The sequence below is a fragment of the Taudactylus pleione genome, unplaced genomic scaffold, assembly GCF_031769625.1.
Source record: "Taudactylus pleione unplaced genomic scaffold, aTauple2 ptg000690l, whole genome shotgun sequence".
Taxonomy (NCBI): domain Eukaryota; kingdom Metazoa; phylum Chordata; class Amphibia; order Anura; family Myobatrachidae; genus Taudactylus; species Taudactylus pleione.
In genome coordinates, this window is record NW_028285092.1 from 730,493 (window position 1) to 758,440 (window position 27,948).

General features: G+C 45.7%; 1 protein-coding gene across 8 annotated transcripts in view; it reads right to left on the reverse strand.

Moving 5' to 3' along the window:
* TNRC18 (trinucleotide repeat containing 18) overlaps window positions 1-27,948 on the reverse strand; it is a 416,103-nt gene that overhangs the window by 110,352 nt on the left and 277,803 nt on the right. For all 8 annotated transcript variants that reach the window (XM_088456240.1, XM_088456241.1, XM_088456243.1 and 5 more), the window contains one exon: window positions 22,803-23,209. In XM_088456240.1, coding sequence (XP_088312366.1) covers window positions 22,803-23,209 — 407 coding nt within the window. The remainder of the gene's footprint in view (window positions 1-22,802; window positions 23,210-27,948) is intronic.

The window sequence follows — 27,948 nt, forward strand, 5'->3', positions numbered from 1 at the left end:
ATTGTTGTAATGATGTCTGACAGAGCTATTCAATTGTTGCTCTCCTGTGGAAATCGGCAAAAAGTCAGTGTTTTGGGCTTTAACCAGGACTTTAGACAGGTTTAGCTACTTTATGCAGCTAAACCTGGTACATTTGGGCATGATAAGCTCAATAATGGGCGCCCGTGGCACTCGCACCCAATCGGAGTAACAATTTCCGTCGGGTGCCCATTACTTATGGGCATGCAAATAACAATTGAAGAGTCTTGGCTGCTTTACAGATAAGTGTTTAATTGACTTCTGTGGGAATCAATCAAAATAAGAAAGACTAAAGTGGAAGTTTGTCTATTCTATTCCAAAGAGGCAGCTTTCTGTTGCTATAATTATTTGTTTGCTGCAACTAGTTAGCCCCTGATGGGTGCTTGATGTGACTCCCAAAAGACACATGGTACTGAGGACCTGATTCAGACCCGCTCTTAGCCGGACGATTTTCGCATTGAGCACATGCGTACGTATCGCAGTGCGCATTCGCGAATCAGTGCGAGAGATCGGGAAGCGTTCACTTGCTGCGCATAGACAGCCCAGCAGAGTGAGTGACAGGAGAAGCAGTTTGTGGGTGGTGACAGGGGCTGGCCATTAAAAACGGGGGAGTGGAGGTGCGAACGCAAGGCGTGCATGAGCGTCTCAACGCCGTTTCAGAGGCATGCATAATTTAGAGACAGCGTCATAGTACACGTCACGTGGCTGGTTTTTACACTGAAGTGCTCGCAGTGCTTGCGGTAGGGTATGGCCAGCCACAAGCGCTGCGATCGCATCCGATATTACCCGATGTACCTATGGTTGCATACACTTCCTGGAGATGATGTGTGCAAGTGGGCGTCTTAAGACAGGCTGGTGGGTGTCTGCATACACAGAGCGATCTCACGCCAAGACATAGTGGGCGTGCTATTGCCTTGCCGTGCAATCGCCTGCCTTCCCAAATTTTAATACGCATCGCAGGTCTGAATGAGCTCCTGAGTCTTCAGAGTACTTAATAGCAAATAATTTTATGAGTGCGGTTTTAATCTTATGGAGTATAGACTTGCTTAACAAAATAGTATAATCTAAGTGCCATATATGGCTTTGATGTAAGGGCTTAAACAAGACGAGAAGCATATACATACCCACATGATCTGTCCAAAAGGGAAATAAATCAAGTATTTTTGACTGCTTGAGAAAAAGAGAAAAAATGAGCTACAAAAAAGCATGTCTATATTTAAGTACATTTGATGAGGCCCTAAAATGCAGGTATAATCCATTGCATTGGAGTTCTTAAAATGCCAGGAGTAGCATAGACCAAGTTGTTGGAGGCAGTTATCTAATACAAGAGATTCCCATAGGAGGGGATGGTGGTCTGAAACACAGAGAAGGAGGGAGCAGACCTGTCAAACTTTGAGTTTAAAACAGTATTAAATTATTTTACATAATAACATTACCTTGTGTGGCTTGTTCAATGTGTCTAAAGAGTTTGTTGAAGAATGAACTTGGTTAAAGGCGTACACAGCATAGCCAAAGTGATTGTGTCAGAAGGCAAAATGCCAATCACAAAAAAGACCCTCTGGATCTTCTATAGTATTAGATGGGATACAGGGGACTTTACTACACCTTCTCAAGTCTACAGATCCTAGGACAATCGTACCATCTCCTGGGCAAATTGTCCCCATTTATATTAATGGAAATTACCTTCAAAGCCATTGGAGTGACAAAGAAGCATTTGTTTGAAGCAGTCTAATGAAGACACTAAAAATAAAACAAATGTTAGCTTATTTGGATCTGAAAGGTAAAAAAGTGGTAAACAATAGTGGTAATCACCACTAGAGTAAAAGGATGGGAGAGGGAAGGGGAAAGCCTAATAAGACAAGAGCTCTTCAGACAGGGAAACCTATAAAGGTTCATGAAGAACGCTGCTGAATGGATGTATCCCAATTTTTGAGGGTGCAGATGTGGTTCACCAAAGACTTCGAGTTCTGAGTATATGGAACAAAGTCTTGTTTATCTTTATTAAAAAAACAAGCAGGAAAAATAGAATGTTTGTGTTCTAAGGTGGAGTGATAAATGAAAGGAATAGAAGACCCGAAACAGAATGAATAGGGGGAGAGCATAAGGGGGGTACGAGCAGAGGTGAAAAATAAGGATCGCCGAAGAAGTGGATAAGAAAAGGAAAAAATAATAAGAGGGGGGAAGGGGGAGGGAAAAGGCGAGGGTATCAAACAATCCACCTTTAGATATTTTGGATCAAAGAGCCAAGCAGACCATATATGAAGAACCAAAATAATTATTAAATAGCAAGAAAGTCCTACCAAGAAGCACAAAACAAATCCATCTGCAAAATAAGGAATTCTATATGTGCCAGCAAGTTGATAAATCTGATGGCAATCTAAAGTGGGATCAAGGAGGAATACAAAGGATGGATGGGGAAGGGGGCAAAGCAGTGTGGAGGGATGGGTAAGAGATGTCGCATTTGAGAATTTAATCTAGCTGTTCAACTGGGGTTGGGTATGAATTTGAGGAAGGCCGAACATTCATAATACCGATGGAGGATGTAAGTCCCCTATGTCTACCTTCCCCCCCCCCCCCATCCCTCCCTTAGGGGTACCTATCCCTAAAACTCCAGGGGTGGTGCCTAACCCTAAGTCCCCCCGGGGGTGCCTAAACCTAACCTTCCCTCCCTGCGGCTAACAACTAAGTGTCCCCGTTTACCTTCGTTCGGGAAGCCGTCCTGTCGGGATTCCGACATCGGGCTAAAGATAGGCGACTGGATTCAGACGCCTGTCTTTAGTCCCGTGTCGGGATTTAGACGGCGGGATTCCGACAGATGGCTTCCCGTCCGCCGGTATATTGGCTGTATCCCGTTCAACTGAACTTAAAGTTGTAATTGATATGTTATATATCAAACTTAATAACATAATTAGTTGTAACATGGGGTAAAATTTACAGTCTCTTGGTAGTTCTGAGTCCAGAATGTCACAAAACATCTGAGTGAAAGAAAAGAAATAATCAGAATAAGTTATGTGAAATAACTGACGAAATCTACGGGATGGGTATGGAATGCCGGTGCTCGAGATCCTGGTGGTCAGAATCCCGACGCCGGCATCCCGACAGGGTTAGAATACAGACACTTGTCAGTCAGTATTCTAACCCTCCCCCTCTCCATTCCCTAACCCTCCCTCCCCGGTGCCCCACCCTAACCTTCCCGTCCCTGCACCCTAAACCTAACCCTCCCCCTTAGTGCCTAACGGTAACCCGCCCCCCTCCCCCTAAAGCATAACCCTCCCCCTGTCAGGATTCAGGCGCCGGAATTCTGGGCGCCAGATTCCCTGCGGTCGGAATATTGACCGCATCTCGAAATCTACATGTCAACAATGTTTGCTACACAATCACAATCAGTATCATGTCTCATTTGTGACCATTCAAGTAGCCAGTGGTTTTTAGCATTGTGGTTTGAGAGAGCCTCCAAGAGATGATGGCAACTTCAATTCAGGTAGAATCCAAAGTTTTGCAAGGATTTCTTCTTTTCTGGCTTTGCAGTGAGATTTAACTTAGCCGCGAAAACTTGTAATTGGAAGATTGTTTATGTTGGATTTTCCTAATTAGTTGAATCTGTCTTCACTCTTGTATAGTAGACAGCCAGATCCTGGAATATCTGACCTGACCCGAAAACAATACTGACGAACGATGACATTTCTAAGGTTTTTGAAATGGTTTAGCTCTGGGAGCCCTATGGGCTCTGGGCCTGATTCAGACCCGCTCGCAAGCGCTTGAGCGCTCGGGAGCGGCTCGATGGTGTGCTCTGCGCACACGCAGCGGCCGCACTGCGCGTGCGCAAGCCCCGGAGCGAGAAATTCTCTCGCTCCGTGGCTCACTACAAAAGGGGTGGCTGTCGTTGTTGATCAACAGCTCGCCCCGTTTTGTAGGCGTGGCGGGGGGTGGCTTCACAAACGGAGGCGTTCCCAAGCGAACGCCTGCCGTTTGTGGGCGGCCCCACTGACATCACCAGTGATGTCAGTGGGAGAGCTTCCGGCTCTATTAGAGCCAGAAGCTCTCTGGGGCTTGCGACCACGAGACCCTACCACAAGGGTCTCGTCGCAAGCCCGATTTTCGAGATGGTCTTGACCATCGCGACCATCATCCTGGCCGCTCGCAATAGCTGTGGGTCACCCACAGCTATGCGAGCGGCCAGGAGGCCGCACAAAAAAAAAAAAAAACGCCCTGATTTGTGTCTGTCTCTGAATCAGGGCCTCTGTCCATTAGACATTCATTGTCAAAATACAACTGGAAAAAGGTGAAGAAATAGATTTCTCAAATCCCTGGATGTTATTCAGAGGTTGTTTCGCCAAGACCTATTTTTAGGTACATCTGTTCTTTCTTAAGTGCTTCACCCTCTGAGCTTAGGGTCACCAGCTCTCTACACGTGTCCTCATACAATGTTGCTCAAGTCGAGGCAAATAGCTCGCCAGGTCCCGTGTCGACTCTGCTTGTGGCGAGCATCTTTTTCGGCAACAATGCATTTCAGTCGCATTGTATATCTGTGTGGGACGGAGTCTGAATCTGTATAGTGCAAATTTTATTGTGCTTCATTTACAGTCTCAGTTGCACAAAGATATGCAAGAGTCGCATATCAAATTAATAAAACACAAAAAGACGCTGGCGACAAACAGAGTCGAACGGGACCTAGTGGCTCACGCCAGGCATCTCTCACCACACGGTGTATAAAGGCTAGATCTATGAGGACACATATGAATTCATCATTCTGTGACTCCAAAGAGTCTGTTCATGTAACATAGCATACAGTATTTCTGGTTTTACACTGCTTTCTTTGAGTCATGCTGGAAATATAATTTAATGCCATCAGATTACCTAATAACAACCTTAATACTAGGATAAAACACCATGTCAGGAAAAGCAGGGCTGACTGAATCTGATTGTTCAGATGTTTGCAGTCTAGATTTAGACTTCCCTCTAAAACAATTGGTCATAGCAATCTGGATGGGCTTCTTCTCTTTAACAGACATTCCATTAAGCAAAAAAGTGATATGAAACTGCTGGCATGAAGGGAGGGGACTGACTGGTAACCAACACAAATATATAAACAAATCATGTAAAAAGAACGCATTTACATGCTGACTACACTGAAGACAGACGTTAGCCTCTTCAAAACAATAACATAAATTACCAGTATGGTTCCGTAAATATATATGTTCCAAGGATCTGAATTATCCACCATGTGGCAGTGTTTCTTTTACTTTAATGAGAAGAGTTGTGTTTAACGTGAGGAAATATAGATGGTTACAAGCTCAATAATAATAGAAAACCTAGGAGACCAGTTCTGACCAGTAAAGCTAACAGCTTAATAGTCTTACAGGTGATCTAGGTCTGAGACTGGTATCTGCGAGACATCTTTGGAGTGCACAGTTCACTGTGTTCTGTGCTGTAGACTGGAATTCTTTACACTGGTAGGTGAATTTCTACTCAGTTGGCACCAGAAGGGCACTATCATTCTGTGACAAGTATAGAGGCAATCAGTGAAGCGGTCATTTATTACTTAGATAGCTCTGCAGACCACTTTGCTACACATAGTTTCTGGCCCACTGGCAGGAATATTTTCACCCGGTAAACTGAAAGCCACCCCCTGGTGAAGCAGCCAGGTTAAATAGTTCAGTAGCTGCCTGGCTCTCACAGATCTTTAAAGACGTTGTCTGGACCTGATTAGGCTGTGATGACCTTGGGAATCTTTTGACGCCAGTGCTTGAGCCTGAGCGGCGGGATGACAGGCGGCAGATCAGCCTGAACGCATGAACTCCCAGTAAGTTCAGAGCATCCCAAAAAGCGGTTACGGTGTAATAAGGCAAGATTTGTAGTATCAGATACTAGTACGTTGATATATGAACTGGTGCACTCGTTTAAAGTCTATACAATTTTTGTCTTTCTTGGCATATTTTTCCTCTTATTCTCTTAATCGTTCTGATAACATGATTTTCAATTGGATCTGGTAAGCCAGAGACTACAAAGGGCAAAAAAAAGGTTTATTCTCATAATGTACAGGCCTTTGGTTTAGCCCGTAGTTGTTGGGCCTTCTCAAAATCAAAGGTTTTAGTAGAGTTGATCTTTTTACATTTTCTTTTTTAGATTTATTTTTTGGTATAGCACTGTTTTTTATTAATCTGCATTTATTGCATTCTATACTCAGATCTGTCCCTTTTAAAATTTAGGTATCTCTTTCTAATAGTTTGGGGCCCTGGAAAATTACTTTTCTATGGGGTGATTCAATTCTTTTATTGGCCGCCCATTAGAAACGGGCGACCACTTCCGGTCCGCGATAACCGGAAGTCATAATCAAAAGGGGTATTTAAGAGAGCCCAATCATCTATACCTCCAGGCCTTGATAAAGGTAAACGGAGTACCGAAACGCGTTGGCAGGAGGGAGTTAGAACTACTGCAGCACCAGGATTGTGGAGAATCAATGGACCTGTGGATTTGAGGGACCCGGACTACCTCTCCGCAATTTTTTACACCTATGCCCATGACCTGCATAATTCTGGTAAAGCAGCCACCTTATATTATAAACACCGGGATTGGACTTATATGTATTATATATGTCATGCATCTGTGATTTCTTGGTGACATAGTTATTTACATCAGAGTTACCAAGCTGAAGTTTTTATGTGTCATATGTATTGTGTTTTATACTTATATGTTCCATGTCAATAAATAGTGTACACCCTATGATTGTTTTCAATGTACCAGACATAGTTACATAAGTAATTCTACCATCTTTATCATCATCTATCATGAACTTTTTTGGTTAAAGAGGTAGCGCTTGTGTCAGTTTTTCAATTTTTTAGTTCAAAGTTTATTAGTCCTTGGGGGGACTGAGATCTGACTGTTAGCTGCTTACTTTCAGGTGTAGCGCTGTATAAGAATTGCCGTTTTTCTTGTTACTTAGACATGTCACACTGGCTGAAATCACATCCACATTCTATGCAGAAGGTACAAGACGCATATGCAGCAGGTCAGTGCACCATTCTTTAGCTTCCATGGGATATGGGAGCAGAAGACACACCAGATATGGGAGCAGAAGACACACCAGATTGGCCCTGGTAACACTACTTCAACCGAACACAGCGCCTCACCTGGGCTTGTGATAATGCTAATTGGACACTGGAGGACTGGCAACATGTGGCATGGTCCGATGAATGATGGTTCCAGTTATTACGGGCTGATGGTAGGGTTCAAGTGTGGTGCAGACCCCATTAGGCCATGAACCCCAGTTGTCAACAAGGCACCGTGCAGCCTGGTAGTGGTTCCATAATGGTGTGGGGTTTGTTCACGTGGCATGGGTTGGGTCTGTCTGAACATGTCATTGACCAGTAACCGTTTAGTTGCATTGCTTGATGACCATTTACAGCCCTTAAAGAATTTCATGTACCCTCACAATGGAATTATCCAGCAGGATAATGCACCGTGTCATCGGTCCCAAGTTGTCCAGAATTGGTTCTAGGAGCATTCTGGAGTTCCAACAAATGATGTGGCCACCAGGTTTGCCAGACATGAACTCAATCGAGCATTTTTGGGATGTGGCAGAGAGAGTTTCATTCACACCCATGATACAGCACCTACAGGGAGCTGTGGAAAGCTATCCAGACGACATGGGTCAACATCTCTCCAAAGGTTTTCCATCCACTTGTGGAATCAATGCCGCATCGAGTTGCTGTACTTCGCCGGGCAGTGTGCGGTTACAGGGCAGCTCATCTGCTGTCACTAGCCTGGTCGCCATACCCTAAATCTCTCCTCAATGGAGGAGAGTGGCTACAAGTTTTTACCCATTCACCCATGTTTGCAAGGAGCATAACTACCTAACTGACATATTAGTGAATCATAGTCTTCTTAAATACCACTTTATATGATACACAATTAGAATTAAGGAGACTGTGGGCCAAATGTAATAGGGTGAGAGTTTAGAAAATGTGGGAGTTTAGCAGTAAACTCTTACATTGGTCGAGTTTTATCTTCAAAATGGGAAAACATCTGGATGAGAGTTTTCTGAGTCTAAAAACATGCAAGTTTGTATGTTCTCGGACTCTATTACATTGGCCAAGTTTAAAAAGTGTGAGAGTTTACTGCTAAACTCTCTCATATTCTAAACTCTCACCCTATTACATTTGGCCCCCTATAATTTTTTTACATATATTTTTTTTGTTTAGAATTCTTTCTGATGGAATCGGTATGATTCCTGGCAACGCAGGCCGGCAGAAGCAAGAGTTCCCGGCAGCGGAATCCCGACAGCGCTGGAAATCCCGATCGTCCCTAAAGTAAGTATAAACTAACCTAACCCCCTAACCCTCCTTAGGGGTGCCTAACCGTAACCTCCCCCCCAGTGCCTAACCCTAATCCCCCCTCTAAGTGCCTAACCCTAACCGCCCTTCCCCGCTGCCTAAACCTAAGTCCCCCGGGGGGTTGCTTAACCCTAAGTTCCCCCCGGGGGTGCCTAACCCTAACCCTCCTTCCCCCTAGCCTAACCCTAACCTTCCCGGGGGGGTGCCTAGCCCTAAGTCCCCCCCCCGGGTGCCCTAAACCTAACCCTCCCCCCCCACGACTGTCCGCTCGCGGCGCCCGGCATCCCTTCGATCGGGATGCCGGGCGCCTGTCTCCCAGCATCGGGAAAATGTCAGGCGTCTACATCTAGACACCCAGCATTTCAACCTCGCCGGGATATGACAGTCGGGAACCCGGCTGTCGGTATTAAGGCAGCCGGTTTCCCGATTGCATCCCCTTTCCGATATGCTACTAACCATCATTTAATCCTATACATCAACTTTTAATCCTATATGTCAATTTAGCAGTGCAAAAATTATATAATTTACAATCATCATAATGGATAAACTGCTAAATAATTTACATACAGTATATGCAATTGATTTTTGCTGCTTATCCATTATGACTTAAATTATCTAATGTTTGTACTTTCTGCTTGCTTAGTTAATATGTTAAAAGGACTGCCTTTGAAAAAGCTGTCTGTGACAGGGAAACGTGCGTCAGGCTGATAACCAGAGATTTGCCCTTTGTTGGACCTTTTATTACCTACCATCTTGGAATCAAAAACCGGAGGATTACAAGCAAAGCCTTGCCGGAACCCTACCATTTGGGAGCATTCTACAGCCAAGGGGCTGCACAAGCTGCAGGTTATTCCAACCCTGCTGGATTTCTATCATTGCATCCTATAGGACTGAGCAGGCACCCTGTAATTATATTTGGAGCCCCCACTGACAATTTACAACACTTTTGCAAAAGATGGATGGGTCCTTATCTCTGGTGTTTTAAAATACCCATTTTACAGTATTTCTTCCGAATACTATGTACATAACCGTATAATCGTGTTTGTTATAAAATCTGGATTATGCATATTAAACTTGCTTTTTATATATTTGCATAGGCTGCTCACACAGTATTTGTTTATTTATTAATTGATATATATTTTGGTTATACTTTTCCAGTTAATTTACATTGCATTGCATGCGCCGCATTTTCTTAAAATTGGTTTTAGGTTTGTTTCTTTTGCTTAGTTAATATACAGGATTAAATGAATGGTTATTAGCATATAGTAAATTTTATATAATAATATATATAGGCCCCTGAGGAACACTGAAGGAGATCAGTTGAAAATGAGAGTTATGGTAAGAACTTACCTTTGTTAACTCTCTTTCTTCGAAGTCCATAGGGTCCACAGGGAGACCTTGGGGTGTTGTGATGGGAACCAAATCCGGGTACCGAGCAGTTAAAGCTTTCAGCTCCCAGGATGCATTGGGTCCGCCCCCGAGCCACCTCAGTTTGTAAGTAGCCAAAGGCCGGAGCAGGAAAGAGAGAGAAGACTGGAACACTCCAGAATCACACTCACAGAGAAGGAGACGGGAAACCGGTGACCAGTAACATAGCCCATATGAAGCCAGGTGCGTCAGGGCGGGTGCCCTGTGGACCCTATGAACTTCGAAAAAAGAGTTAACAAAGTTAAGTTCTTACCATAACTCTCATATTCTTCGTCAGGGTCCATAGGCTCCACAGGGAGAGATGTCCCAAAGCAGTCCTTTTAAGGGTGGGGACGCTCCTGCGCTGAGAGGAGAATACGGTGCTCAAAGGAGGCATCCTGAAAGGCAAAGAGATCAAATGCATAGAACGTTAGAAAGGTCTGGATGGAAGACCACGTGGTTGCCTTATAAAGCTGAACAGCCGAGGCGCCACGGTGAGCTGCCCATGAGGGGCCCACAGACCGAGTAGAATGAGCCTTAACAAAAGCCGGACCAGGCAAGCCTGCCTGTGTGTGAGCCTCTGAGATAGTCATACAAAGCCATCTACACAATGTTTGTTTATTGGTTGGCCATCCCTTCTTGTGAAAACCAAAGAGCACAAACAAGGAGTCTGATTTCCGAAAGGAACTGGTACGGTCCACGTAAATCCTGAGAGCACGGACCACATCCAATGAGGCCTCACCTGCCGAGAGGTCTGGTGACTGAAAGACCGGTACAATAATTTCCTGATTAACATGGAAATTAGAAACTACTTTTAGGAAGAAACTCAGGGCGTGTGCGCAGCACAGCCCTATCCCGTTGAAATACCAGAAAGGGAGGATGACAGGAGAGCGATCCCAGTTCTAACAGCTACGAGAGTCTTAGCTGTTAACCACTTGAGGTCCACCAAATCTACTGGTTCAAATGGAGGACCCTGGAGGGCCCGAAGAACTACCGCCAAATCCCAAGGAGCCACACGGGGGACAAAGGAAGTTTGAATCCGGAGAACACCCGGGAGCGGAGCTATCCTTTGTTGGAACCACACTGACAGTGCAGAGACATGTACTTTCAACGAAGCCAGGCATAGGCCGAGGTCCAATTCAGCTAGAAGGAATGCCAATATTATGGAAATACGAAACACCTGAGGATCGTAATCCCGAGAGCGACACCACTGGAAATAAGTATTCCACACTCTGTGGTAGATCCTGGCTGAGGCAGGTTTATGCGCTCGAGGCATTGTGCTGATGACTGAGCTAGAGAATCCCCTGGACCTTAGAAAGGATGTCTGAAGACAGACGACCCAAGTCCGGGTAAAGGCAAGGGCCCCGAGATATCAGGTCTGGACGCTGAGGTAGCAGAAACGGAGTGTCGATGGAGAGACTCCGAAGATCTGAGTACCAATGATGCCTGGGCCAAGCTGGAGCCACCAGCAGGACCGAGCCTCCGTCCTGCTTGAACTTCCGAATAATTCGAGGAAGCAAGGATACAGGAAGAAATAGGTATGCAAACTGGAAGGTCCACTTCACTGACAGAGCGTCCACCAAGCTTGCTTCAGCATCTCTTGTTGTGGACCCACTAGGAGTTGAAACAGCTCTAGGTGAAGGAGACCATTTCCCTGGATGCAAGTCATGACAGCTGAGGAAGTCTGCTTCCCATTTGAGAACTCCCGGAATGAACACTGCCGAAATGCCATGTCAGAATGTGGGACACTTCTGCCATTGCTGCCCGACTTAGAGTGCCTCCTTGACGGTTGATGTAAGCCATTGTGGTGGCGTTGTCGGACTGAATCTGCACGGGTTTGGCATGAAGAATGCGTCTTGCCATCATGAGGGCCCTCTATACAGCCTGAAGTTCCAATATGTTGATTGGAAGAATTGCTTAGACTGTTGCCCAACAGCCTTGAAAGTAGTCAGAGACGGTCACTGTGCCCCAGCCCCGGAGACTGGCGTCCGTTGTTAGGATTACCCAGTCCGTGATCCAAAAGGGACACCTCTTGGTTAGATGAGGTGTCTGTAGCCACCAAGATAGAGACACCTCTGGCTAGAGCACCATCGTCTGAGCTTTGATCCGATGGGGTAACCCATTCCACCTGGAGAGAATCAGCCTTTGCAAAGGCCTAGAATGGAACTGAGCATATTCCACCATGTTGAAGGTGGACACCATGGATCCCAGAACCTGCATTGCTGAGTGGATCGACACTTGGCGACTGTGGAGACATCTGCGCACTCGTAGTTGAAGTGTGGAGATCTTGTCTGATGTCAGAAAGATTCTCTGATTCTGAGAATCCAGCAGGGCTCCCAGATGAAGCATTCTCTGTGAGGGATTCAGGGAGGACTTTTTCCAGTTAAGCATCCACACTTGTGCAGGAAAGCAATGGTTAACTGCAGATGGCGGTGAAGCACTTCTGAGGATCCTGCTAAGAGCAGGAGGTCGTCCAGATATGGTAACAGTCGGATACCCTGACCACATAGGTGGGCCACCATGATAGCCATAATTTTGGTAAACATCCGTGGAGCTGTAGATAGTCCAAAGGGCAGAGCCTGAAATTGGAAGTGTTGCTGTATAGCAAACTGGAGATATTGCTGATATGAGGGCGCTATAGGTACCCGTAGGTACGCGTCCTGAATATCCAGAGATACCATGGATGATGGAGTGTAGGGTTTCCATCCTGAACCTAAGTACCCTGAGGAATTTGTTCAATGATTTGAGGTTGAGGATAGGCCGATGAGACCGATGAGACCCATTTGGCTTCTGAACTAGAAAGAGAGTAGAATAATAACCAGTCCCTCAGTGAGATAGTGAGACTGGCACAATTCCCCCTGCTTGCAGCAAGGACTGTATTGTAAGGTCTTGTTCAGGTCTGAAGGAGGGTCAGTGTAGAAAAACTGTCCATCTGAGAAATGAGAGGGCGTACCCGTGAGAGACCACTTCTCTAACCCAAGCATCCGTGGTGGTTTGACACCAGCACTGGGCGAACTGAAGAAGAAGTCGGCCTCCCACTCTGGGATATCCTGGAGGGAGACCCGTCCAGTCAGGCTGAGGGTTTATCCACGGGTTTTGAAGCAGGGAGTCTGGTGTTCCAGGTCCTGGGTTTGGTGGCCCTAGTGAAAGCCGATTGCCTAGGAAAGGACTAACCTTTAGGCTTTCCCTGTGGACGAAAATAATTAAATTATGTAGTCCAAGGCCTAATAGAAGTAGTTGCTGAAGGCAGAAATGTAGTTTCTGATGCTGCCAACATGGTTACAAACTTGTCAGGGACTGAGCCAAACAAGATCTCCCCATTGTAGGGTAGCCCTTCTAGGCCTTTCTCGGAATCCGCATCTGCCTTCCATGAGCGTAACCCAGGGTACAGCGGGCAGACACAGCCAAGGCTGAGACTCTGTAGGATAGGAGACTGGCATCCACTGTCGCTTCTCCAATATAGGAAGCTACATCTCGAAATGTGAGCAACAAAAGACATCTGATCCCTAGAAGCATCTGAGGGAAAAAAGTCTTCAAGTGCGTCAGCCAAGCTCTCTATAGCTTTAGCCACCCATGCAATAGCCATGATTGGACTGGCAACATCCCCTGAAAGAGAGTATACTGATTTCAGGCAAGCTTCCACTTTCCTATCCGTAGGATCCCTCAAGGAAGTAACCCTAGGAAAAGGCAACTTAGCGCTTTTAATTAAACGCGTAACGTGAATCCACCGCAGGGGGTGTTTCCCATTTTGCACAATGAGTCACAGGAAAAGCGTAACATGAGGTTAGTATGAAACCTCTTACCAGGTGATTGCCAGGCTGCAGCCATGAGTTCAGCTAGATGATCCGATACAGGGAATTCTGCCGAAGCTACTTTCTGTCGTTTAAACAGAGGATGCCTGGATTTAAGGTCTGGCTCGTCATCTGCTATTAATAAGATGGATCTGACAGCTCGCACCAAAGCAGCAATAACAATTTCTGACCGACTCTCATACTCCTCCGGAGGGGAGTCAGGGTTAGAGAGATCAGCATCTGTGACGATAACACAGGACGTGTAAAGGATTTACTGGGTAGAGGTTTCCCACCTTGCAACATGATTTAAAAAGCCTTAGATGTAGCCATCAACTCTGTACCGAGCTAGAGAATACATCTACCCATGGTGGGGGTACAGGAGGTACCTATATCTCCTGAATCTGATGTGACAACCCCAAAAGGGGCATTACGTCCTGCTGTGATAACCCCCTCAGGGGAACTACAGTCGGATCCCCTATCAAATCCTCTTCACTTTAGTCTGCAGCCCATAACTTGCCTGATGGGGGCAGGCTGTATGGGGGCAGATGCCTGTTAATACTCCTGCCTTTGCTGGACATAGCTGCAGAGTAAATGGCACACAATATGGCACTGGGTATAATGCAACCACCATGTTTGTAGGATACTAGTAGGAAGCAATATACTGGTCCTGTCTTATGCCTTGGTAAGCTGCAGGAGCACACAGCCCAAATTTGGCACAGTGCAAGGAATGTATGTGACAAAACCTCACAAATACTTAGTTCTATAAATGTGATACACAGGAAAACCCCTGAACACACCTGTATGTTAAGGTAATAGTCAGAAAAAAAAACAGGTCCTGACTGATGCTTGGATAAGCTGCAGGAGCCCACTGTCTAAGTATGCGACACACTGGTCCTGTCTGACACTTTGTTAAGCTGAAGGAGCCCTTTGCCTAAATATGTCACAATGCAGCACACAACAGTATGCGTCAGACCTCACAAATATTATCTTTTATATATGTGATGTAAAAGAACCACCTTAACTACACCTGTATTAGGGCAGAATTGGAGGTATAGATATACGCTGACAGTTAGGAATAAAGACACAGGCAGCGCTAGCATAAGTCACATACAGTTCAGAAAGTATACTGCAAAGTGGCACTACAATCAACTGCCCAGATTCAGTGTCTGTGAAGGCTATAGTGCTGCATACCTCAACCCAAGGGAGAGAAGTGCAGGGGGACTGGACTTCACACTGGTCTGAGAGATCTGCGATTAACCACCAGAGAAAATGGTCACCGGAGACTTCAGAGGGGGTGTGACTACAGGAGGAAACAGCTCAGCAAAGCCAGACTGCAGTGGAAAGGCGCGCTGAGCTGAGGGGACAAGCCGCTACAACAGGGAAGGCCGAATCCCTGGCTGAATATTAACCACTGGGAAGCTGGCTTCCCGTGCCGATACTGTCCCTGGAGGTCTAGTGGAAGCGCAGGGTAGAGGGAGCCTACGTCCACCTCAGCACCAAGGGGTGACCTGCCTTACCTTGTCCCCGTATTTCCGGTCGCAGTCTGGGAAGTCCGCGGGGGCCGGCTAGCACGGACCACAGGGTCCTGCCGAGATCCCCAGATCGGTACTGGCGTTGCAACGCCGGCGGGGTGACAGAGTGGCAGCACAGACGTCCAATGGACAGTCTGTTGCTGTGCGCTCTGAAGAGTTAAAAAAAACTATCAAATCATAGAATTAAATAAAATAAAATAGCTTTAGGGGCTACTAAGTAGCCTCTCTGCGTTAACAGTGACTCAGCTTCAGCCGGGCACCAACTCAAACTGAGGTGCCTCTGGCTCGGGGGCGAGGTATAGGGAGAGTGGACCCAATGCATCATGGGAGCTGAAAGCTTTAACTGTGTGGTGCCCGGATTTGGTTCCCATCACTGCACCCCAAGGTCTCCCTGTGGAGCCTATGGACCTTGAAGAAGAAACAGCTATTGTACATCTGCCCCCTGTCATTGCCTGTATCATGATGTTATATTGAATAAACTGAAACTGTGAGTGCTGGTCCTACTCTTTGCAGCAGCACATGGGGCACAGGAAGGTGCGCACACACTCTGATCTGAGCAGTGGGTTTTGGATGGCATAGGGGGGCCCTTATATGTCCTGCTGTGCCCCTGCTGCCAGGAAATCAGGTAACCCTTCTGTATTTTACATAATAATTTTGGCACAAGTGGCGTTGCCCTGACTACTCAAATCATAACAGCATGCACCCCACACTTACCGCATGGACCTAGACTCCAGGATCTCACAGAGGGAACATCCCAAAGTCGGCAAGTACAGTATGTGTACACTATGCGATCCGTCGTACGATATATTGTTCCAATGTGGATCAGAACGATATAATGTGCATAGTGTGTACGTCCGATTGTACGTGCCTGTGAGTAGTTCATCGCATCAATCGTATGGTGTGTGCCCAGCTTCATCTTTTAAAACAAACTGTCTCCATAATGTATAATGTCTTAAATGCTTTGTAATGTTAGACATTTTATTTTTAGATACTTTTATCAGTACATATATTACACATACATATCATTTTTTTTATTATTGTAAATTTTTTTACAGAGACCCAGAGCCAGATTAGCAACATGGGCCTGGGGATGAAAACTGTAAAAAACCTATTGTGAGAAGCAAAGGAGCTGTGACCAGTTCTATGTAGGCATGGTCAGTGCTGTAAGGGCGTGTACACCCCCTACACAATCAGCACCAATGTTTCCCTAAATGCATAAAAAATTGGATATTTTATGAGGAAATACAATTTTGTAACTTATGATTTATGTCCACCCATGTAGCTAGCGACTGGTCATCATCAGTCAGCGGTGGGGTGGCCTTAGGGCTGGCAGCGGTTTGCGGGGGTGGGGCACCTGACGTGCACGTCGCGTCTGCTCTGACTAGCCTACCGCAAATGGAGCTCTCAGCTCCGATCAGGCAGATCCTACAGCCAGCAGCACGTAAGCAGGGACAGTGAGGGCAGCGGGCAATGACAAAAATGGCCGCTGGAGGAGGTCTGCTGCAGCACATGCCCTACCGCTGCAGCTCCTCCTCCCATAGGCCTTTGCGGAGTCCAGCAGGCTGAGCCTGCCCTGACTCCCTGCAGTCTGCCAGCCACCCCCTTAAAGTGCAGTCAGGATTCAAAACAGCTGCAGGGGCAAGTTTTATAAAAATGTTTTCATTAAAGTCAGCTCAGCATGTAGTGAGGGGTGCTGAGATGACTGCTGTGAGAGGTGTTGTGCAGTGTGGGGAGAGGGGTGCTGTGATGGGTGAGGGTTGCTGTGAGGGGAGAAACTGGGGTGCTGTGCTGTGAGCGAGAATGGTGGATGGCTGAAGAGGAGCCTGACACAGAAAGAGGAACAAGAACCTGAAAAGGAGTGCCCTGGAGAAGACAGAAGAAGCATACAGTTGAAGAAATAAGGTAAGTGTTTTATTATAAATATTTTTGCACAAGAAAGAATATGCTGGGCTTGGGAAACATAAGGGGGGGAACGAGACTGCATGAGATGGTATCACAGCACAATGGGAAGGGGCCACAGCACATATAGACCACACCCCTTCTGTGATGCCACACCCCTTTTCTGGATCAAGCTTGGGGGAGAGGATCAGCCAAACTCTTGCCTAGGGCACCAATTTGGCTAGGGTCGGCTCTTATTATGTTTATGGTAATTGCTCTGGTGGCGCCTGTCAGAAAACTCGCCGTGTAATATGTTATTTGAAATGTGGGCTCTCATCATGATTCTTAATGGTTGGCCTGCACACTCAATATTTTATTATGTACAGCACATGATCTGTAACTGCATTATCTTGCAACCTGGTTTCACAATTGAGAGATAGAAGGAGATGTATGTTAAAAAAAGACATCTCGGGTAGATTATGGATGCGGCCCGTATTTAGGGAATTTACGTGACCTATTCCTGAGGCGAGGAGCCTAATGTGCTGGCGGTTTTCACCAGGGACCCTCGCAAGAAGGTATGGACTTGGCTGCGTCCGACACACAGTTCGCGGCCCCCAGGATAGGTTCCCCTATACAGGTGCTGGGAAACTCTGGATGGAGCGTAGCGAATATTCAGCATAGTCGACAGGCCAGGTCAGAACCAAACAGACAATATGGTACCAGGGAGCAGACGAAATACGGGTCACAGGGAATAGCCGAGGTCAGAACCAGATATAAACGCAGTACCAAGGGTCAGGCAAAATCGGAGTCACAGGTAAGCCAAAGGTCTGGAATGTTTAGAGGATATACACTGGAACGCTGGAGTAAGGAAATGGAGCCTATACTCTGACACTGGAGCAATTCCAGGAACTTCCTTAAAATAGGTCAGGGTCCAACCAGCCTCAATCAGGCGCAGGTTTACCTACTTCCTGTGCATGTTCCATTAAATCTAAAGCAGAGCAGCGAGTGCGTCCCTATGGGAGCCGCTTATGCCTGCACACAGAGCCACCGGGGGAGAGACAGCAGCGAGCCGCTGGGGGAGAGACAGCAGCGAGCAGCCGGGGGAGAGACAGCAGCAGACAGCGGGCGCCGGGTCACACCGCCCACTGCCCGAACTCCAGTGCCGCCGGACCCGGCAAGTGACAGCGGGTGTCCGGCGTGCTGTGACAGACAGTGAATGGAACAAAATTCATATGAAAGAGAAATCAGGATAGTATTATATGGTCAATAGGCAAATGCAAGGAACAAAATTAGTGATGGTCAACAGACGGCCGTTGGACAACAAAGTTCTTCGAGCCTCACACATTATTGCCAGATTTGCTTGTTATAACTTGTGACCCTTCTTTTATCAATAATATGCCTGCAAACATGTTATTACAAACAGCTGCCTCTTTATTTGATTAAATGTATAGCTTTAACGGAATCAGTATGTATGACCGCCGGCCGCATGGCAGCAGTGAAGATCCTGACAGGTGATTTTAGGTAAGTAAAACTAACCCTGTCCCCCCCCTAACCCTCCCTTAGAGGTGCCTAACCTCCCCCCACTCATGCCTAACCCTAAACCCCCTAAGTGCCTAAACCTAACCCCCCGTCCCCGCAGCCTAAACCTAAGTCTCCAGGAAGGGGGAGGGGGGGGTGCCTAACCATAACCTCCCCCCGGGAGTGCCTAACCCTAACCCCCACTTCACCTAACCCTCCCGGGGGGGGTGCCTAAACCCTAAGTCCTCCCCGGGAGCCCCTAACCCAACCCGCTCCCTCCCCGCGGCCACCACCCGGCTTACCTTCGTTCGGTATGCTGGGCGTCGGGCTTCCGGCGAAGCGATAATGTTAGGCGTCGGGATTTCGACGCCTATCATTAGACCCCTCCCGGGATTAGACAGTCAGGAAGCTGGCGGTCGGCATTTCGACCGTCAGCTTCCTGACTACATCCCGTTTTTAACTTATTACTGAGAATAACTGTAACCTTTTCAAGGTTAGAGTGCACATCCATGAAGCACCAGAGATATATCAGGCTGCCTATCACTGTGATAGTTTAAGTAAGAGCATATATTTATGTAGGAGATCATTAAGACATACTTGCCTACTTTTGAAAACTAGTTTCAGAGAAAATATAGTTGGTAGTAGAATGCGCGCCATTGAGGGGGTGTGTCGCGCTCCACCCAAAGGGCGTGTTTAGTTCCACCTATAGACGCATCTATGCTTAAATGCTTGCTGCGAGATACTTCTATATAACATTAGTAACAATATATTTTGGGAAATTATGCAAGTATTAAAACTAGGGATGTGCAGGCTCGGTTTTACTCGGATCTCAAAGCGGCATTTTATTGGCTATCTCCTATCATGTGTTTTGGATAGCCAATATAATAAATCCGAATTTGCGGTAAAGTGGCGATAAGAACCGAGTAAATCCAAGCCTGCACATCCCTAATTAAAACTAACATTGCTGCCCTCAATACTCGATTTCTTGTTCGCAACTATTAGCTGACCTTTGATCTTATGTGAATTCAACCATAAGCATATATTTCTTGTCTGGTCGACTGAGAATATGTTGCTAAGTATGTTTGTTGGTGTATTAGGTGTTCTTTCATTATGAACCCTGGACTGCCGGCAACTTGTATGCCCTACTTATAATTATTGGCTGTTCTGTTTTTCCAGAACTTTATAGTATCCCCCAAATCATTAAAGACACCAGATACTCTAATTAAACACAATTGACTGGAATCCGAATGGATTGTTATCTGTAATATGAAGATGGGCGGCAGAACTGCGCTCTCGTTGACAGGGGGTGGTGTGTTGTGGTTTCGGGTGCTGCACCTTTGTGTGGGAGTACCTTTCCCGCACTGAATATGTATGGGGGTAGGGGGGGTAAGATGCGCTCTCCCTGCTAGTAGTGGTGATGGTGATGACTTGTGTGTGTTTGTGAGTGGTGTTAATGGAATGTTTCTTCTGGTGGTGGTGGTGTTTTGGGAGTGAGAAGGAGCGTGTGATTGGGTATGGAGTGTAGTTTGGAGTAATGTGAAAAGGGGAATAAGATAGGATCAAAATGAGGCTAGCGAGACAGTAGTTTGGGGCAAAAATCTTTTATTGAGTAGTCACAATGCTGCTCTGTTGAGATCCCGGGCAGGTGGGTAGGGTTCAGTGATGAGTGGTGATGAGACTGGGAAGGTAGGTGGACCCTTTGAGTGGGCTCCTTCGCGTGCGGTTCAGTGACCTTGCATGTCACCCCTGCTGGACCTATGGTCGACAGTCTAGGAAGTCTCAGGGGGTGGGGGGATGTGAAGAGTGGGTTGGAACACCTGTGCGGCGTCTCGCGTGTTGGTGCGAGTCTTGGCAGCACTTACCTACCGGTAGGTTTTTTATTATGGTGATGTAGGTCGACGTTGCGGCCGTTGCAGATAGGTTGGAAGCTGCAGGTTTGTTGGTGAGCTGGATCAGCGTGTTGCTGGTGTGCTGCAAGTGCACGGCTGTTCTGATTGGTCTGCGGAGGTCAGCTACCGGAGTGTGCAGCTGAGGTTGGCTCTATGTCGTGTCGCGGGTGGTATGGAGCCAGAGGTGTGGATGGGTGAGCTGCTGGGAGGCTGGGTTGCAGCTTGTGTGCTAGGACCACCCCTGGGAGGGGGGGGCGGTCTGCCCGGGATACTGATTTGAAAAAGGCCGGGGAGGAGGGGGGGATATGGAAGGTGTGACCGGGATGGAGCTGGTCACTTTCGATGTTGGCTGTGCGGACTTGCGGCCGGATGTGCGGGGTGCTCTTTGCACTGATGGTCCCTCGTGTAAATGGGGATGGACAGTGGAGACAAAGCAGCATTGTGACTACTCAATAAAAGATTTTTGCCCCAAATTACTGTGTCTCGCTGGCCTCATTTTGATCCTATCTTATTCCCCTTTTCACATTACTCCAAACTACACTCCATACTCAATCACACCCTCCTTCTCACTTCCAAAACACTACCACCACCAGAAGAAACATTCCAATTCACACCACTCACAAACACACACAAGTCATCACCATCACCACTACTAGCAGGGAGAGCGCATCTTACCCCCCCTACCCCCATGTTATCTGTAATACTTCATCATACTTATCGGTCACAAAAGCTACTTTGAGGAATTGTGTTTTGGATCCTGACAGTATTTATTTAAATAGGCTGCTTATAGTCCACCGCAAAATGCTGTATTAAACCAGCTACATAACATACTTACCTTTAGATCCTGCCTATCGAGGTAGCTATTATTTTGATGTTCTATTTTACATATATATTGTTCAACTACTTTTGAACCTATATATAGAAGACGCCTTTACTTTAACGAACATTCTTGATAATGTTAGCAATAATCCACTGTGAATTTAAATAGAGTCAGGGTTTACTTCCACTAACTTCCTCTAATGAAACCTCTAAGTTACCATTATCGACAAAATGCATAAGGATTTCTGACACTTTATTGAACTTCTATACTGCCACATTATTTTGGAGTAGTTGTTATGGTGACAGTTTTACGCTGATGTTTTACAGTGGACTGTAAGCAACAGACCATTGCTAACAGATCAATTCGAGGATGGTTAAAATCAAGAGTGTTCCTGAGACATCGGATTAACTTTTGATACATACAAACGAATAAACCGGTTGCTGGTAGTTTTATTTTTTAACCAATAATTTGGGGACATCATCTGCCAAGAGAAGGAGAGACAAATCTGGTTCCGGATTCATTAAATAATAGTGGATAAGGGCCCTCATTCAGAGCCGTACGCTCTGAGCAGAGCGCACGCTCTGAATGAGGGCCGTCCTCCATAACTATGGAGCGTCCTCCTGGACGCTCGTATAGCTGTGGGTCAACACCCACAGCCTATACGAGTGTGCAGTTTGATGGCCGCGATGGTCGTGACCATCGCGACCATCGAAACTGCGTACAAAAGCCTGTGGTTGAGTTTTTCAACCACAAGGCTCGGAGTGATTTTGGCTCTATCAGAGCCAAAATCACTCCCACTGACATCACTAGTGATGTCAGGCCGGCTTCTGACGGGAGGCGTTCCCGTGGGAACGCCCCCGTCAGGGAGGCACGCCCCCGGCACGCCCGCCAAAGGGGGCGTGCTGTCAGTCAACATCGACAGCACGCCCCCTTTGAAGAGACACTACGAGCGAAGGAAAATCCTTCGCTCGTCGCGTCTGGCGCATGCGCACGACGTAGCTCCCTCCGTCGTGCGCATGCTCAGTGCAGAACATCGACCCACTTGCGAGCGGACAGCCGCTCGCGAGTGGGTCTGAATCAGGCCCAAGGACCCCATGTATAATAAAGTCATGGTATGAATAAGTGACTGTTAAAGTTCGAGACTTAGATTGGTGTACACTTACCCAACAGAGTGGCCGACTTACTAATTGGTCGCTTGATAGGTCTGGCCAGAATTTAAATTTTAAAATTAAATTTGCCCACTCAGTGTCGGCGGTCCCAGCAGCCAGTGTACAGGCGGTCGGCGGGTCGCCCGTACAACACATGCAGATACATCAACATATCTGCATCGGCTGTGCTGTAGGGTCGACCTATGAATGACATTATTTACAGACATATTGGGTGTACACATCAGCTGATCTGCTACCGATATATAATTTGATCAAACAAGTTATCTAGTAGTGTGTACCCAGCATTAATGAATCACCAAGTATTATATGCTTGTAGTCAAAATGTGGTTAACAAAATAAATCTATACAGCTTGGCATTGCTGCAGGAAATGGGAACAATGTGTATTTCTTAAGCTCCTTTTCATTCCTGTATATCAAACAAAACTATTGCAGTCTTTCCAAACATACCTTAAAGTTGTCTTTTTGTTCTTTTCCTTTCTTGGGGCTTGTCACCTTGCTGCAGCGGATGGTTTTAGATACAGATGTTACGCTTGTACTGACATCAGGCAGTACCGATGGAGAACTGATTGCACCATGAAGAAAGATACGTTCACTTCGCCTTCGGCTCCATAGATCATCATCGCTTGCCTCGGCTCCAAATTCCTGGCTGTGTTCTTTTGTAGGTTTTAGTTTCTTTAATTTTAATTTTTCTTTGTCCATTATCTTTCCTTTTTCAGAGCGAATAAGAATGGATTCATCTTCTATAGCCTCTGCAGAATTCTCTACGATTTGTGGCTTAGTAAATTTTATGCTAACTGAAGACTTTGTTTCAATATTCACATTACTCTTTGAATCTGTGTCTTCATACTCTGTGCCTATAAGACAGAAAAGTAATAGGTAACGCATACAAAGACACGATCTGTCATAAAGGAATTGAAGGTAAATGTTTTTATGATTTAAATGCTAAATCAATGCAGCTCATTCTTGAAAATTCAAACAGGATAAAGCTTGCTAAATGTTAGTAAGAATGTTTTGAATTATGAACACTGTTTTAAATGTCTTAAAATAAATACATAACTCAGTTATTTCTAGCAAGTTATGTATAATTAATGATCCATAGCATAATTTTTGACTTTTCAATTTGAAATTTCAGCTTTATACTGCATATTTTCATAAGTTTCTTAAGTCTTATAAAACCTTTTAGGTTCCTCAATTGAGAACTCACAGAAGGTACAGTATTAGACATGTTTGTCCATGCTCCTACTTTGACTGGAACATTTAATTCTTCTTTCAGTGATAAATCAGGACCTTATGGTGTCTAGAAAGTGCTTGTGAGGAGGAGAGTAAGGTCATGCTGGTGCAAGAAAAATACAGTTTGGCTCCGCAGGTCTTGATTCCTGGCTATACAGATTTGGTAAGAGTGGTTCAGTCAGGTGACCCAAAGCAGAAACTCCAGTTCAGAAAAACTTGCATGTGTAGGGAACATTTTCTCCATTGAGGGCAGCAATTATTCACCTGACACTTGCCAGTATCCTGAGCACAAGTTTGCCTCTATAAGCCTGCGCACAGCAGTATCATACTTTATATTGCATTCTGAAGTTGCTGTACTGACTTTATCGTACCATAATTGTAACAGTCACTGATAATTAGATTAGGTTTTAATTAATTTATATATATATATATATATATATATATAATCTATATCTATCTAACAGGCAGATGTCCAGAATCACGGACCAGGCGGTACTCACACGGACTCCATACAGTAGAAAAAACGTTTATTTTTTGCCAACGTTTCAAGGCTCCATAGGCCTTTTTGTCAGGGTAAATAAAATTTTATTCACCCTGACGAAAAGGCCTATGGAGCCTTGAAACGGTGGCAATAAATACACGTTTTTTCTACTGTATGGAGTCCGTGTTAGTGCCGCCTGGTCAGTGATTCTGGACATCTGCCTGTTATACTATTACCAAGGAAGGCACCCCGGCAATTAGCTGACTTGGATCCGAGAGTGCCCCTCTACATACATATACATATGTTGTGGCAGTATCACCAGAGGTGGCGTTGGTGAGCAGCAGATTCTGTGTGGGATTGGAGAGATCCTCCCACACAGGGTTGAAATACTGAGTGGTGATACACCTACCAGGTGGAGAGAGCTCAGGTGTGAGCTAGTGAGAAGGCCGAGCAGTCAGGCCGGGAGAGACAGTCTAGTTGGGACTGTAACAGTCAGAGAGCCCAGTGAAACTGAGCGAGCCACTGGGGGCCAGGAGGCCGGTGTCCGGACCTTGCAGGAGGCAAGGGGGGACCACAAAACTCTCTGACCGTGGGACATTGAAGCAGTAAGCCAGAGAGCCCAGTGAAGCTGAGCGAGCCATTGGGGGCCAGGAGGCCGGTGTCCGGACCTTGCAGGAGGCAAGGGGGACCACAAAACTCTCTGATCGTGGGACATTGAAGCAGTAAAGCTGCGGGCTGAGAAAGCCAGGGCCTATATCTGTGTGATACAGGGAAGGCCACCAAGATTGTGTTTTGTTATTTTCTGTATCCTGAATTTCACAAGCTGGAAGTAAAAGCATCATTTTTTTACTTGAAAACCGTGTGTGAACCCTCAATAAGCACCTTAACACTGCACCCATCCACCCTCTGCCGAGCTAAATACTCCAAGTCATCACAATATATATATATATAATGCACAAGTGCGCAACATATCCACTTAAGAGCATAAAATTAATACAGTATCAAAAAGTCCCAAATAATGGTGATGTACGTGCTGCCGTCTTCTTATTAGCCTCACCATGGGCCAAATAGTATCAATCAATCATGATATATATATAAGAATAAATCTCAGGGGTGCACTATATATATATATATATATATATATATATATATATATGTATATACACATACATTGTAGTGCCATATTAAAGACTCTTGCAGTACCTCCTGGGAGGTTAAATCTCAATTTAAAACCACATGAATATCTATAGCCCAGTACCAGGATCATGAGTGTCTATGGGCCTGAGTCAGAATTGCACGCCATGTCAATGTATTTGCAGTTGAGCATTTATTGGCTGACTGCGCATGCATCTAAGTTGCACTGCACATGCATCAAGGTACATAACATTACCATAGTCGCCCGAAAGAGACACACACACACACACACACACTACATTGATACACCACAAAAAAACAAATACACTCCTCACCATTGCATACACTCCCTAAATGACAGTGACACTTATTTACCTGAGGATCTGTGTGGTCCCTGCTGAGCTCCAAGGTACAGGAAAGGAAAGAACTCAAGGAGAGACACAGGGCTAGACTGGAAAGGAAGGGGTGTGGACTCGGGGTCTTGGGCATCGGACAGGGATAGGAGGGTGACTGTAGAATAGACCGAGGAGGAGGCGGGGACTCAGAGGAAGTGGCTGGATCTCGGGCACAGCCTCCTCCTTTGTTACGACCATAGAGTACTGTATTAATGAGTCAGTTTGACTCATTATTAGTACTGCCCGGCTGCAAGCCCCTTCATTGTTGCGGGCCCCAGTGCTATGCACCCGCTGAGCCCTAAGTGGTCACTTTAAACCCGCAACTGGTGGGTGGTAACAAGCAGTGTTGGCTAAAAACACAGGCATGTCGCGACCATTTCGGGGGTGAGTCAATCCTGTGTCTCCGATTCCATACTCCGCAAACATGGCTCCGGCGTCTCATTTCCCACGCCCATTCTGTGGAACCACAGAGTGCTCAGGGCTGCTCACATCAAATCATCTAAGATCAATGCTGCGTCTTTTATGCAGATGTTTGGATTTGCAAAAGACGCCAGTGGGCGTCTCAATACATATCACAGCGTCTGCGACATTTGCATATTTTAACCCAGCAGCTGTGTACCGGATCACAGCTGCATAGGTAATAGCGTACAAATATGAATCAGGCACTGTGTGAGCATGCTATATGAGCCTCCAAAATTAGCCAGATTAATTGTAACAATTCTGAATTCATACGTGGAGCATAAACAACTTTTAAGTCAACAGATAACGTTATGAACCCATGTGACTGTTAAATATCCATAATAATTTCTAAACTCATTACATTATACAACACATATTGGCCGATATATCTATGGTACATCTGCGTGTGTGTACACCCGATATGTCTGTGAACTACGTTGTTCACAGACATATCGGATCATCCTACAGCACAGTAGATGGCTGATATATCTGAGAGATATATCGGTCATCTGCTGGTGTGTATGGGCAACCCGCTAATTACCCATACACATGCTACAGGGACCCGCCGATGAGTTACAGCTCAACTAGGTGGGTATGTCCAGTTGTAATGTCAAGCCTGGCACATCAGACAGACGATTGGTAAGTGTATATGTGCTACACAATCATCAGAAAGGTCTACGGGCCGTCGGCCAAGTGTGTACCCAGCTTAACTTTTACTATTTGATGTGCTATTGTACTTCAAAGAAATCTTGACCCTCACAAGCTAAGTAACACAATTAATTTATTATTACAAACCAGCATAAACATATTATATCAGCAACTATCGGCTGTGGCAAAGGAGAAAATGTACTAATACCCAAAATACCTTAGCACCAACAGATCTGGCCTCAGATTTAAATAGCATGTACTTTTAGCCTTTGCATTGACAATAATCAAATCACAGGGCTAAACTTTCAACTATACAGTAAGTGATCATTTCCAGGGTAGGTTTGAGAAACAATTTATACATTCTCACTCTGAAGAGATAAACTAAAATGTTTGTTTTCTTTTAGAAACAAGGTTTTTTGTTATGCTGACTTTTTGGCAATCAAATTTTATGATTGTGGGGCTATATTCAAAAACATCAACAGAGGGGAGAAGAAAAGATTGTCTATTGTATGGCGCACAGTAATGTTATTTAGAAATAAAAATCAATCTTTATTAGATATACATTAACATGCCCCAGCATGGGACATGACCAGCGAAATAGAGGTTAAAAGTAGAAAAAAATAATATGAAACGTGAAAAGGACTGAAATTGGTGAAATAAAATTCAAAAGTACCCTTACAGTGTGACCGTAGTCTTATTTCTAGGTCAGTATGTGGATGAGACTCTGGATTAATATGCCACTCTCTTAAATTAGAGAGATGGTAATAGTTAAAGTAAATTGCTTTTTGTGCCAAAAAACCACTCCCATACATTAATTATTATAGTTGCCGGGTTGTAGAATCTAACTGCAGTTCAATTCCTTCATGCACATGCTTGTATAGATTCCAAATATTCACAAGGGGGGGGGGGGTTGCCTAACCCTAAGTCCCCCCCGGGAACCCTAAACTTAATCCTCCACCCTCCCCCGCGCCCGGCTTACCTTCGATTGGTAAGAGGGGTGTCGGGCTCCTGACGTAGGGAAAATGACAGGCGTCGGGATTTCGACACCAGTCATTTAACCCCTGCCGGGATTATACAGTCAGGAAGCCGTCCATAGGCTTCCTGACTGCTTCCCCTCCAAAGAACATATTTCCACTACTCAAGTGGCCTGGTGTATATTACCCCACTACAGTGAACCTGGCGCTCTGATTCTATGAGCCTGTGTAGCCTACTCCCTTGCCTAGGCCATGACCACAATAGCAATAGT